The following is a 14,548-nucleotide window of genomic DNA, read 5'->3' as shown; positions in this document are numbered from 1 at the left end:
ATAGTCAATAATTAGAAATAATTTCTCAAGAGGTAGAATGTAAACATACTAAAGACACTATGACTAAGAGCTGAGTTAGCAGAATTGTATAAAATGTTTCAAGCAAGGAATCACACTACAGTACAAAGGATAACTGATAGAACAACCAACCACAAGGCATTTGTAAGAAAACTACTCTCAAAAGGTAAAGGACTGGCCAATTTCAGTACTGTCATAGAACATATCTTAAAGGGGGAGGGTTAAAAGAAAAGTGTGGTTTTCCCCATTTCTACAGCTATGACATATTGTAGGACATGCAGCAAGGCAATATTCCAGCTGTTGATGAAAATACATTCAGCTTTAGACAATTATTTCACTTTGTCCATGTTACAATAATATGTTGTCTGTAAGACGCAGGAGGGGGGGGACGCAAAGTATATCTGTAAAGTACAGAAATGTCCATACTTACACTCAGTGCATTGACTCTGCTGTGACTTGGCCTGAACACTATAAAAGTCGCTATGAATTTCACATTACAATAAAAGGCAGACAGGTATCCCAGCCTTGGAAACAGATGTATCAATGTTGACATCTTACCTGGTAGGTAAACTGCTGTGCCTTCCACGGACTCTTCACTAATGCCAATCAGGAAAGCAGTTTCATTAGAATTGTCCAGAATGGAAAATGGCGATAATGCTTGTGCAGTATGTTGATCCAGAGCACTACTGACTGTTGCCTGGTTACTATTATCAAGAATTTTTTGAGACACTTGTTTTTCAGATGTTGCCAGTATAGATTCTCCAAAGAATGATGTGTGTGTTTCATGGTTAATTTCCAAGGAAGGAAAGGTTGGCCTCTCAGGCTCTTGTGGGATGGACTGAGGTACCACACCTGTCTCAACTCTGAAAGCTGCAGAAGCAGAATGTGGCTGCTGTGTGGCACCTCCTAGCTCCATGTCGTCTGCAGCAGTGATGACAGGTTCACTCTCTGTTGTTCTGATACCAGCAAGCATCCCAACTGTTTCTCCTAGAATCTGATCATTTGCTTTGTTTGGGAAGTCTTGGGAAGTCTCAGGTTTTGTGGGAGACGTTTCCAGTTCTTCTAGTAACTTATGCTTACTTTCATCTTCTGAAACGTCTAAAGCAGGGTCACGAGACATGGATGGAGGCTCTGTTCTGTAGACAATTCCACTCAATGGCTTGATGGTTTCTTCAATATTAGCACGGACTTCTTTAAAAGGACCCTCTATAGTCTTTTGTGATGAGGTGGCAGTAGGAGCTGGCTGAGCACTTGTATGGGGAACCTCTGGGAATTTAGAGACTCCACTGTCTATGTAGACAGGGAAGGGAGAAGATGGTATCTGAGGAGAGAGATCTGCCAGAGAGGAAACTTCAGGTGTTGCTTCAGTGTAATGTGTGGAGTCAGATGGTCCTAACACATTGGGTAATTCTGTTAAAGGCTGAGCTATAAGGTATGTACTACCAATACTTACATAAGCAGGGGGGTCTGTCAATACTTCCCCCACTCCTGAAAAGAATTCTGGCTGAAATGAAGGACCTCCATATTTCTTTTCTTCATATTCTTCCTGTGTTTTTTCCAAATGCCCTAATGTTGATATTACTTCACTCTGGTCTGCAATAGCTTGGCCATCAGACAAGGTGCTTGATTCAAATATATCATCCAGAGATATTGCTTCAATGTTGGGTTTATCAATCTCCGGACTAGCTGTGGTTAGTTTACTAGGAATGTGCAGGGTTGACACTGTGGGGAAGAAAGTGTCTAATTCTGTCTCTGTACTAGAAACTGGGATCCCAGTGGCAAAACTAAGGCTTATGTCCTCTGCCTGCTTTCCATCGTTGGGAGTCACAGACTCATTGTATATTGCTTGAGTATAGCCTGCAAGAAGCACATCACCAGAGCCTTCAAATGATTCCTCAGTTGGAGAAAGGGTAACAGCTGCCTCATACTTCTCTTGAACTTGAAGGCTTTCTTCACTACTGCCATGTGATCCCAATTGTATCTCTGGATCTAGGTCTGTTTGTATTCCAGGGATGTACTCATATACAGGTTTAGTGTGATCAATGTCTATAATAATATTTTTATCTGATGTCAGCTCAGGGAGAATTTCAACAATAGCACTCTCAGTAATTGTCAACCCTAGGTCCTTACTATCCTCTTTGTCTAGATCTATAATAATGCTTTCAGTGGTTTTTCTTCTGCTAGGTTTCAAGGTAGAACTTTCAAATTGGATATTGTCTTGCAAACCATCTTCAATACCTTCTGAAGGACTTTTATATGGCTCTGTGCTTGGCAGTGTGCTGGTTGGATACAGAGAACTCTTGTACTCTGAGTGATGCAGGAACATCGCTGAGGCTGTTGGAGATCCATCAGTAGCTCCAGCCTCAGTCTTTGACACCTCTGGATGCTTTTCCAGAAATCCATGAGAAGCAAGCATGTTGTCTCCTTGACTGCTTGCCTGAGTAGTTCCAAGAGTGTATACTAAGTCAAGAGTATCCACTTCTCCAGATCCTTCTCCAGAGTTTACATTAAACAAGTCAGATGGTTGTGATTCTGATGGAGCAAAGTGTTTGGTCATTTCGACACTGTAAGTTTGAGGCAGAAAAGCAGTGGGGGAAGTTGCTGCTTCTTCAGCTTCTGATGCTGAAGAATTTTCAGTAGAGATCAGTCCAGTCATAGTTTGTGGTCTATGGGTCTGGATTTCCTCTTCCCATCTGAGGATCTGCTTTGGAGAGCGTTCCAAGTCCATGAGCTTCATGAAAGGAAGAGTTGAAGTTGTAGGTTCTTCTGTTCCGGTATGACTCAAAGTTGTGTTGAGTGCCTCTGTGCTGTCTTGAGAGATGCTGCCTGTTTTGGAAATGGGCATTCTAACTTCATTGGACACATCTTCCATTCTTTCATGGTCTTCCACTTTATCACCTAAGATGCTTGTTCCTAAGCTTTCCATGTGAGATGTCTCAGCATACAATGTGCTAATGATCTGCTTCATGTCGGTCAAATTCACTGATGTTGTAGGTAAAGGAGGCAAAGCCTCTCCTGATCCCAGTCCAGAGAACGAGAGATCAGCATTTGACTCTTTATTTGTTAGTTTCACACCCTTTTGGAAGAGTTTTATGCTTTCTTTCTCTTGAGTTGAGGAATCCATGAGTACACTTCTAGCTGGTCCAGATTCAGTCACTAAAGCAGTAGCTGAAATAGAGTGTGACTTTCCAGTAGCTTCGGGATGGGTAGTATATGATTCCAAGTCTTTGATCCCTGGACCTGGAGTAGACATGTGAGCTATGGACATACCTTCCTCCTCCACTTCCTTATTAGTAATGTACGTTTTCATTGTTGTTAACATAGAGTAATCGGAAGTTTGGAATTCAGTTTCAATAAGTGATTGGGTTTCCAAAATTGTTTGTTCTGGTGCAAAAGAACTGTGGAGTGATTCAAAAGTCTTTTGTCCCTGAGCTTTTTCCTTTGTCACTGTTTCTCTTCCAATCTCTTGTTTATCAAGATTGACTTCTGGTGTAGACCACAATTTGGATGGCTCCATTGTCTGGGGAAAGTCCACTGACATCGTGCTATTTGCCTCTATGTACCCATTTTCTGTCAGATCTACAGTATTTCCACTTGCTGCTGTTGGCAAAGCAGTGGATCTTTCATTTACTTCTGTCACTGCAGTCACTTCTTCAAACTCTTCATCAAAATATGGAGACTCTGTTCCAGAAAAAATGTCCACAGCTAGTGGAAGCACTGGACCAACAGAGCTCCGGACTGAGGCTAATTGCTCACCTGACCCCTCAGCTGAGGTCATGACCTCTTCCCAGGGGAAGGCTGTGGTGCTGGCCACAGTACTGTCGGGTCCTTTTGAGTCAGGCACGGGGTTGATGTTGTCTGAGGTAGGCAGTATAGATGATGAAGTCTGTGTATCCCTAACTCGTTCGTCCTCAGAGCCTCCCATCCCAACTGTTTCCTCTTTCATTGTTGGATAAGACACTGTTGGATATTCACTGAAGTCACCACTAAAATCTTCTCCCAATGGAAAACCTGTATACAAATCCCTTACTCCTGACTGGGAAGTTGGCTTTCCTGATATTTCAGAAATCAATGTCTTCTGCGATGTCTGGCTCATAACTCCAGCAATTTCTATGTCTAGTACAGTACTTGGGGTTAATCCTGTTGGCTCAAAAGAGGATGATACCTCCACACTGGGAGACAGAGTACTGGGTAGTTCCTTTTTGACTTTGGTTTCAGACTCTAAATCTAATGTAAATAAAGAAGCAGTGATGAGTTCCATACCAGTACTAGCATCTCCTGAGCCCAGGTCCATAAAAAGAGAGGGGGGATTTCCTGAGAGAGTGGTCAGCTCTTCCTGAACCCTGGGATGACTACTACTGCTATGCTCAAACGGCTGTGTCTCCACATTGACTACACCAATTGTTTCTCTAAAAACAGGAGTTGAATTTGCCATTTCCTTTTCAGACTCTGTGGGTGTTGTCTCTAGCATAAAACCTTTCCAGGTAGCCAAATCACTAGATGCATCTACATTTGAACTTTCTAATTCTGGGGTTAAAAGTAAGTGGTCTGACCTCTCTGTTGCTGCTTGAACTTCTCCTTGGTGGGCTGCATTCGCAGCTCCCTCTTTGTCTTCTTCTCTTTTTCTTCCTTCAAAAGACGTATCGGAAACCCACTCAGAAGTGGCTGTTTGAATTCCAAATTGTGTAGGCCTTGCATCTGGAGACGGTAGTTTTGAATCCAAAGGAGCAGTGGTTGCAGGAATATAAATGTGATGGTTTGTGATCATTATCTTGCTCATATCCAAGGGGCTGAGTGTATCTGTAGGATCTCTCTGTGGTAAATCAGTTACCATGTTAAAGATTTTATTTTTATATTCTTCTACTTCCCCAGACCCTTCAATAATAGGAGCTGAAGAACTCTCTGAGAACTCTACAGTTTGGCTAGGTGTTATCTCTACCCAGCTTTCTATAGTAGACATGGATTCATCAGTCTGTGAGATTCCTGTTAGAGTAAGTGGTTCTTCCTCCAAGACATTTACTGACACAGAACTTGAAAGTATGCTAGAGGTAGATATGGTAGGACTTTGGTCTGTCTCTTTACCAAGTGCTACTTCTGTAGCCCTAGAAAAGATTATTTCCTGGGATGCTTGTTCAATGGCACCCTCTCCTGAAGACTCTTCAGGAAACAGAGGTATAGGCTTAGGTTGTTTGTGCACTGGATTTTCAAGGTTTGGACTGCTCTCTGTGATGGACTCTGACCATTTGGTGGTTTTACCATCATGGGATGAGAGTGTAGGTAAAACATCAGGCTCACCACTTGAAACATGGTCTGGTGTTTCAGGGTAGGTCTCGGGTTTCCATGTGATTTCTAACAATTCAGTGCCTTCTTTAGATTTCTTAAATTGCATGGTAGTTGACAATTCTGTTTCTGCTAGTATAAACTGATGGGTGTCAGTTGCAGAACTATCTGAGAAATTCTGAGAAGGTGCAACACTTTCGTACTGGCCACGCCTAGCTTCTGCAGCTTCTGGGTCCTTAGGCACTGTGGTAACAAGCTGCTTCCCATTGATATACTGCACGGATGGAGTAGTTGTCACGTCGGTTGCATTTACACAGTCCTCCTCTGCGTCTTCATCTTCCTCACTGTGATATATGTCTATTTCAAATGAATCTGGTAACTCGGGTAAAATTTCAGCAAACAGATCATGCAGTGGATCTGTTTCTTCACTGCAAGGTTCCTCTTCTTTAGATTCTGAATCTATTGGATGACCACTTACAATCATATCACTCAATCGACCTGAAAAAAACAAAGAGTTTTCACAATACTTAAATGGAAGATTTGGCAGGGTACAGAAGACAAGGCTGATCACACTCATACACACAAAGAGAAGGATTTGACTTGTGACAAGTTACATGAAGTCACCTTTCTGCAAATGGTTCTGGCTCTTCAAGTTTGCTGTTATGTAATTACAATAAGAAGAAAAATTCCATTTTGTGAGTGTGGAAACAATTTATAAAAACACTTCAATGTGCTTACGATGACAAAAGAGTTCTCAAATGAAAAAGAAATTATATAGGCATTTTAGTTATAGAATGCACAATTGATGATGCTGTGAGCTGCAAAGAAAGTTGAAATCAAGACCATTTCTCCAGACCATAATTTTTTTTAAAAAGGGGGTTATTGTTCCATACATTAAATATGAATTCTATCAATAAGAAAGGAGCTAAAATTCCTCCTGGCCTCTTTATTCTCTGCCTTAAGGGTCAATTCTTAGAAAATAGTTCGTTTCTCTCCCAATTTATGATGTAATGGCCACATGTATTCACTGAATCAATAACGAAGGAATCTCTCTACATCAAAAAATGACTCCCTAGACCAGATATATCCAGTGGTGGAGAAGGCTGGGAAAGATCTTCTTGAAAAGACCAGGGGAAGCCTTTTTCTCCTTTACATCATTGTCTTTTATGATCTGTGCCAGGACCAGGCTGAGCTTTATTTCTTGCTATTGACATTTTAATGAATGACAATCCTGATGTTGTATGTAAGTATTCTAATTACAAATGCCAAGTAATACATATAAACCCATCCTCTGGGTTGTAATGCCAAATGGCAGCAAACACTATGCCCAGTTTACTTCTCTGTTGCCAGAAATACACCAGCAAAATTTTCAGTCTAGTGTTCTAGAAAAAGAAAATTTGAGGCTTCACCAATTCCAGAATGCATTCGGCTATCTTTGATGGAGTCCAGCTACCCTACTTCCACTGTCACCACAGTGCTTTTGGAAGTACCAGGTCATGGACTAGACACGGGCTACATTGGGCCTCACCACTTGCCCAGAGGAATGCTATTGTAGAATAAGCTTTCTGTTTAGCCCTAACTGACACACAAGTTTAGGATGAGTCTGATAAACACACAGACATGACAAAGACAATTCTGCCTCCATTACCCCATCTCCAAAAATGTTTTCTGCTAGATTGTTCCTCTTATAAGCTGCTTTTTTCCTCATTGGAAGGGATCAACATTCAACATCCAATAAGAACAGAGAAAATTAGAAGTTGAGGACAGTTCGTTTGATCTTGCTTTTTCCCAGTACTCTGTACATTAATGTAATGTTTACTTAACTACTCTGTGGATGTGTGTTGACTTTTTATGTTGAAAACCAACAAACATGACTTCAGGAGACACATACGGTAATTCTACCTTCTCTTCCACCCTAATAACTGAAAAAAAAACCATATTGTCTATATGCCAGGATATACCCATTGAATCATTTTACTAAGATATTGGGTGTCTATTTTTTCACCCTAACTATAACTTTCTATTTAACTTTCACACTAGACACATTTTACACACACTTTCATCCATTCTAGTGTATTTACTTGGATTTCATTCATCCAAGCGAAAGCATATGGATACTTAAATGATTAAAAAAATATTTCAGTCACGAAGAGAAGTTAGATCCATGCCTAATTCCAGTACACAGCAAAGCACAAAACAATTACATGCTGCTTCTGGCATAGATGTTGCAACTAATCTTTAACAGTAAGTTAAGAAAATGATTAAATACCTAGACTTTTATAGAAGCATCATTAAAATGAATGATGTCTGTCCAATATTAGCTGTTACTGTTATCTTATAGTAACCATTGTAAGTTATAAAAAAAGACACAATTAAAATTTCAGGTAGTTTTAACAAAGGTATACTTTGTCTTATAAAAAGGAATGTAAAGACAATGTACAAAGCATAGAAAGGCCACATTAAAATGCCTTTGCATATGAACTGTTGAAATATAATAGCAACAATTTTATCACTAAAACAAGCAGCTTCTCATCAGAACTATTTAAATTTAGTTAAATAAGTCCAGATTAAATTATAACATCTGCATACATTCATGAAAATTTAACTAGAGGGCCAAATGAACCTGGCTTAAATGACTAACATTCTCATGGGTTTCATTTTGTTTTGCTTCATTAATGCATAATGTTCCCATTTGATAAATACTGTCATTTTTTTTCTTGTCAGCTAGACTCAGTGGATATATGTTAGGTTTAGTATATATTTATGGATAGTAGAGTGATTACCATACAAAAACAAATACACACATAGTAGGCCATGTAATGTTTCTATGTGACAAGAGCATCTAAAATGTATTTATTTGACAAAAAGTTCTAATACAATATGAAACCACAATCTTTGTGTTATATGGAGTCCAAGAATTTTCCTACTAAAAAAGACTTAACTAGAGCAAACACAAAATGCAGAATGAGAGTAAGAGCTGTTATTTACCTTTTCTGAAAGGAATATCCCCAAGTGGCTATTTGTTCAGGTTGTGTCAACTTACAAATGCTTTCCTTGAATTTCTTAACTTTGGTTTGAGAATGGAAAAATGTTAACTACCTAGGGTTTTCAATTTTCATATTTTTTCACACTTTATTCTGTCCATATATATATAATTTTTTTCCATACTTTCAACATTTCATGAATGAGGGCTGAGTTTATAGAAAACTCTATCTACAGTACACATAAGTGGGTGAATTCTTCTTGGCCACATGGCCTGAGTTACCATCAATAATTCCGTACAAATCATCAAATCTTACTCAGCCGGTTTTGTTTATTCATTTTCCAAAATTGCCTTTGCCTCTGCCTCCCCCTTTCCTGTCACCACCCCCACTTACCACACATGTTCTTAAAGAGTCTGAACAGCTATAATTATGGCAAACTAGAAAAGTTTCTTTGTGGCATATGGGGGGGGGAGGACACCTGTACTATTGTCAACATCCTGTTTCATTGCAAAATAGTGATCTGCTCTATTTCACACTAACAAGAAAGACTTTACAGGGTTACTGACAGTCCAGGCTCATAAAAGAATTGGCTTTTTAAAAAGAGTGCTTTATTTCAGAATTTTACTCTAAGGAGAATATAACTTTTATTTAGATTTCAAGAATCAAACCACAGAACTCTGTAGACTGCATGTACAATCTTTTCTATATTTATATGGGTGTATTTTAACAGCTTGACTTGAATATACTAGTACCATGGTTAATGGATTTTTTTAATGGCATTTCACACAGGCTTTATGGATAACTGACCTTAAACTATTCACAGAGTATTTTTAAGTACTTCATAGCAGAATTTTGCAGACATAGCACAAGTCTTGCAGTCATTCTGTAACCAGACACAAAACATAGTTGCTATCATGCCTAGGTGACTAGTCACAGTACATATTTATATTTATAATTTAAGCTTAACAGTCTTTAATTAAGTGAAAGATATTGCAGCCTACTCAGTGAAGACAGATAAGACTGTGTTTCCTTTAAAATGTAATTTGTTCTAATATATATATATATAATCTATCAAGAGCCTTATTGCGAAAATGAAATAGCCACACTGCAGATCCCTGGTAGGTAATTGTAAATCTTAAAGTGAAGAAGCCTGAAAATACTCATAATGTCAAGCTTTCATGTATCTGTAGATCTTCAATTCTTTTGTTTGTGTGTGTGTGTGTGTGTGTGTGTGTGTGTGTGTGCAGAAAAGAATTTATTCGTCTTATATTTTAATATCACTGCTTATAAACAAAGTATGTTAGGATAGGGACTTAAACAGGACAGAATCCTGTTAGATCCTCAATTCTTAATTGAAATAAATTGACTAAGTAGTACTTTAAGGGGGGAAAAGAAACACATGTGATTTTTAATCAAATTGCTTAAAATATTCTGAATCCTCTGTATTTTTTAAAAATTGTGACATAGATTGCCCCAGCTTAGTTTTTTAAACAACAACAACATGAAAAATCAGGATACAAATGCCTTCCAAAATGTTGGCAGATGCTTTTGCTCCTTCGCTCCCTCAGTTCTTGTGTGGTATGCGATGCTTATATCTACAAAACAGCCTTCCCAAACACCTGAGAGGTGAACAAGATCAAAGAACTAGAGATCACTGTGTTCTGTGATCCTTGACTCCTTCTGACTTGGCTAACCATGGCTTACCTGGAGCAGCTCTCAAGCAAGTTGTATCCCCCTGACAGCCTTTGTATGCTGAGCAACACACACCTTTTTTCTCAGTTCACAAACTTCACATCTAGAATGGCTCATATACATATGTAAATAATGAGCCTGCTTCTGCTGACCTCACATTGAAGAGGTGGGTATGTTATAGTAAATAGGCATGTTTTTTTAGCTTCCAGTTATTCTCAGATAACATAGTTCCTTCAAGTGCAAAGGCTATTTTTAGATGTAGTCATCTTGCCTGAGTTAAAGAGACAACACCAAGTGTAAATTCTTCTTCACAAAAGATTCTACTCCCTTTTAACAGAGCACCTGATTTCCTAGACAGCATATTCAAGCAATTACAGATATTTGATGAATGCCTAAGTAATAAGAAAGAACTACACTAAAAACAAGTAATTTGGGCAATTGGACTTCAAAATGCTTCCTGAACTAATCTTCCTGATAGGCTGACCATGATCCACAAGACAGCTCTAAACTCAAAGAACATTTGAGCAGCACAAATACATAGGTTTAAAAAGTAAAAAGATGGCATGCAATTGGGTGGGTTGGGTATCCAAAGTGGATCTGAGCAGAGTTAGGGCAAGTATAATCCAAATACATTCTGTGGAATTCTCTAAAAATTGATTTTTAAAAAATAATACAGCAAATATGGGCTGGAGAGATCATCCAGCAGATTAAAATTCTGGCTGTTCTTCCTTAGGATCTGGGTTAGATTCCTAGCACCTACACAGCAGTTCCAAAACTGACTACTGACTATAACTGCAGTTGCAGGGGATTCAACACTTTCTCTGGCCTCTGTGGGTACCAGACATGCAAGTGGAGCACACACATACATTCAGGCAAAGCACTCATACATATAACTTTTTGAATTGACCAAATAAAGGCTGACCATAAAGTTGAACATTGCTATCCATTTTGTTTTAGTTCTCTAGCACTTGAGTCCTTTGATGTACATACCTACAAATAGATATAGATACAGATACACAGATAGATATTATCAGATATTTTAAAATTGATAACTTAAAAGTAAGGAAGTCTTTGATTACAATATAGTGAAGGACTCTAATAAGTAAGTTTATAGCTTCTTTTCTTCTAAAATTATATCCACTAAGCTACAGAGTAGAAACACAACTCTATTTTGCCATTCCTTTGTCAAACGTTAATCTTGCTTCTCTTCAAACTGACTCCTTTAATGGGTTGTTCAAATAGCCCTACCTACTGGCCCACAATCACCCGCTCCTTCCTTTCTCTGCTGGAATCCCTGTACTGTACATGATGGGTTAGCAATTCTAGAGTCCTACTTCAATATACCCCTCATTCCTGCTTCAGCATGCTTCAAAATGATAGCATCTTAATTTCCTCTTTTTTTTTTTGCATCACCCTTCTATTTATGAAGTCTCAGTTCAGATAGATAAATGCTAGATAGACAGATGCCACTCTCAAAGAGAAAATGGCTGTGTTTTTACATCTGGGCCCTAGGACTCACATTAAATAGTTCGTTATTATGCATGTACTTGTTTTTGCCCTCCTCCTGACTCAGTTTCCCAAGTGCCCATTACAGGCTTGTGCCATCACAGATCTTTATTCTCTCATCTCATGTTTCTCAGGTCTATTTTCCAGCATTAAAGCGATCTTGTAAGTATAGGATAATATCCTGTAAACACTGAACATTCTAACCAGTTAGTCTCCCCTTTGAGAGTACAGTTGCAATATCTTCCTACTGATTTAGTATTAAGAATCAAAAGGTTGTCACTGTGCTGAAGTATCTTTGAAAGATTTATATCTCTAACTAAAGAAATAGTGAGTGTTTGGTGATAACTATAGCACAACGACAGGGGCACATGAATCATACAAAAAATATCTCAAATAGTAGAGAATTTTGTGGTCATGTAAATCTAGATACTGCTGATACATCATGAATGTGCAGCCATGGTCTCAGTATTTTTTAATCATTCACTGACTGTAAAAAAAAATATGTACGCTTCTATGAAGGCAATAAAAATGTTTTTTTTCCTTCAAATACAAATTAGTTGAAGGAATTTACTCAATCAATACAAAGAAAAAAATTGCTATGTCATTAATGGATCACTTTTAGTTTCCGAATTTGCAGACAAAACTTAACAAAGGTATAGCAGATAGCTGAAGTATGCAATTCTAAGAGACTAAAAATATAGTGCCCAGTTATCACTACTACTTTGGATTCAATGTTAATTATCCCTAGTACTTTGAAAGGACACTAAGTCACAGATATTTAATTCCATTTTCTTTCCAGCATAATAAGACTTGTGACAAACAGAATACTTGCCAAAAATCTAACCATTGACTACAGTTTCAGTAAAGAAAGAATAAATCAGGCAATTTCTTTCCACTCAAAGCTGGCATAGTACATATTAACCTGACAAAGGCTGTGTCTTAGTCAAATTCTACAGACTTCAGACATGTTCACAAAGAAAGCCTTCTAATAATTTCCCCAAGTGCAGGTGTGCAAATTACTCCTGCAATAGACGAGTCAAGGTTTCAGCATCCCCGAACCACAGTTAACCACACCCCACAGCATTTTTCAGCTCATAAAACCTTTATGGGCTGAGAAGTTCCTTCAGATTTCTAAACTGTTAAATACAGTTACCCGCCAGCAGCAGAACCAATGTTGCCATTAACGTGCATCTGAGTGGATGATGTAAGCATGCCTTGAGTAGCATGTTTTGTTTCATGGTATTTCATAAAAGTCAAGCTTTATATCACTCTCTGAGTGCAGCAGAAATTATAAATGCTGTGGTTTGATGTAGCCTGGGTGGCATTTTCACTCACTTGGGTGCAGAGTAAATGTGAAGGTAAATTCGATTTGGGTGAATAGGTTTATACAACAGTATGTATGCACCAAGGATTTTTCCAGTATGGAAATACAAAAAGTTTCACTTTCCATGGTTCCTCATTAACACACCTGCCTTAGAACTTAAATGAACATCTGTGTTAAGGTTTTCATGGGTAAAGTTCAATATACTAGTTCACAAAAGTCGGTTATTGTTAGAAAACTAGCAACATCTGCTAAATGAGTAGTTGGGTCTGAGTAAATCTTGTCGACCTCTGAAATAAACAAACAATGCTGTCATTTTTTTAAGAAGACTCTGTATCTAAAACACATAAAACCAGATGAAAGAGAGGCTGTGCCTGTGTTCAGTGCCCCTACCAACATGTACATACTGCAAACATGCCTGATGGAAATGGCCAGATAGTTCACGATTTTCTCAGAATGGTCATATGTTCTAGAAGTGGGGGAAAGAAGCCAACTGCGCAGGTCCAGCTGCATGAAGACCACAGTGCACCTACAAAGACGCACCTCTGCATAAACTATTACAGCCTTAGTCTTTGCAGACCCTCCATTTGAACTACCATTTATAAGCATAGTGGTTCTCCTTTTCACCTGATGATTGTCATCGCTTGATGGCAGTGGGGAGGAAAGATGTGGTCAAGTGTCAGGCCTTTTCCATTTTGTAATTTAAACACCCTAAGCTGAATGTACATCTTACCATCCACAGGAGTTGTTAGGTGCCTTTTATTTCCTGTTCCATAGTATTTGATACAACTCAGTACATCACTAACAACACAATAAGATAAACTTTGAAGACATATTCTTAATTGGTATGAACTTCTCAAATTCTGAAATCAAAGGCTGATACCAGTCTCCTCTCCTCTGTATTCCCCACCCCTCACCCCACAGTTACAGTTTTATGTTTTCTTTTATCGTTAACTAACAGCAATTCCAACTTCTCCTTCTTGGTATCATTTCCATTTTCAATTCCAGTTTCAAGAGAGATGTAAAAGTAACATAGAAGACAGGAAACCATTTATGATTTACAAAATACTGTACCAGTAGCAAAAGAAAAAAAATCATGTTTTATTCCTAGCCTCTAAAAATCTATGCTGAGAAGAGGAGACAAATGCAGGGTTGTGTAATTTGGGGAAAAGAAAATTTTGGTGAAAATGAGCAAATAGAAGCCATGAAGTTTCTGTGTACAACACTGGATACTAAGTGAATTGGAGGTACAAGTACTTTTTAACAGCTGGACTCCTGATAACCCTGATGAAAGAGCGTTTGTCTTCTGAATGACGCCCAGCAGGGCATGTTCCAATACCAAGAAAGAAACTGATAAGCAAGCATGCTTCCCATAAGGCTTCTCAGAGCCAAGCCACAGAAAAATGGACATTAATTCATTTAATTCTTATATCAAAATTTGAACCAAATGATTTGATAAAACCAGTAGACTTAAGCTCTAAATTTAAAAGACACAAAGAAATGTGAAACAGTCCATCATGTATGTATGTGCTATGCATTCTCAACTCAGCGTTTTGCGTTTAACGTGATGGTGCACTGTTGGTTTTCAGAAAGAACAAGACATGTTTGATAATGATAACTAAAAGTATTAGGCAATTAAAATAAAAAGCTTTTAGAGGAGACAATGAAATCACAATAAAAACATCATAGCCTGCCTTTTAGAAAGACAAAGATTCGTGTTCACAAATCCGCCTTCTAAAGTTGTTAA

General features: G+C 38.4%; 1 protein-coding gene across 3 annotated transcripts in view; it reads right to left on the bottom strand.

The window, feature by feature from the left end:
- Nucleotides 1–14,548, bottom strand: part of Vcan (versican) — a 92,116-nt gene that overhangs the window by 31,380 nt on the left and 46,188 nt on the right. For 2 of the 3 annotated variants that reach the window (XM_021180093.3, XM_021180094.3), the window contains one exon: nucleotides 577–5,796. The exons of the other annotated variant lie outside the window; for it this stretch is intronic. In XM_021180093.3, coding sequence (XP_021035752.1) covers nucleotides 577–5,796 — 5,220 coding nt within the window. The remainder of the gene's footprint in view (nucleotides 1–576; nucleotides 5,797–14,548) is intronic. 3 annotated transcript variants of the gene reach the window in all.

Source organism: Mus caroli, unplaced genomic scaffold, assembly GCF_978045245.1.
Source record: "Mus caroli unplaced genomic scaffold, Mus_caroli_1 scaffold_15, whole genome shotgun sequence".
Taxonomy (NCBI): Eukaryota; Metazoa; Chordata; class Mammalia; order Rodentia; family Muridae; genus Mus; species Mus caroli.
The sequence above is the reverse complement of the archived record's forward strand: the minus strand, read 5'-3'. Positions and strand labels throughout refer to the sequence as shown.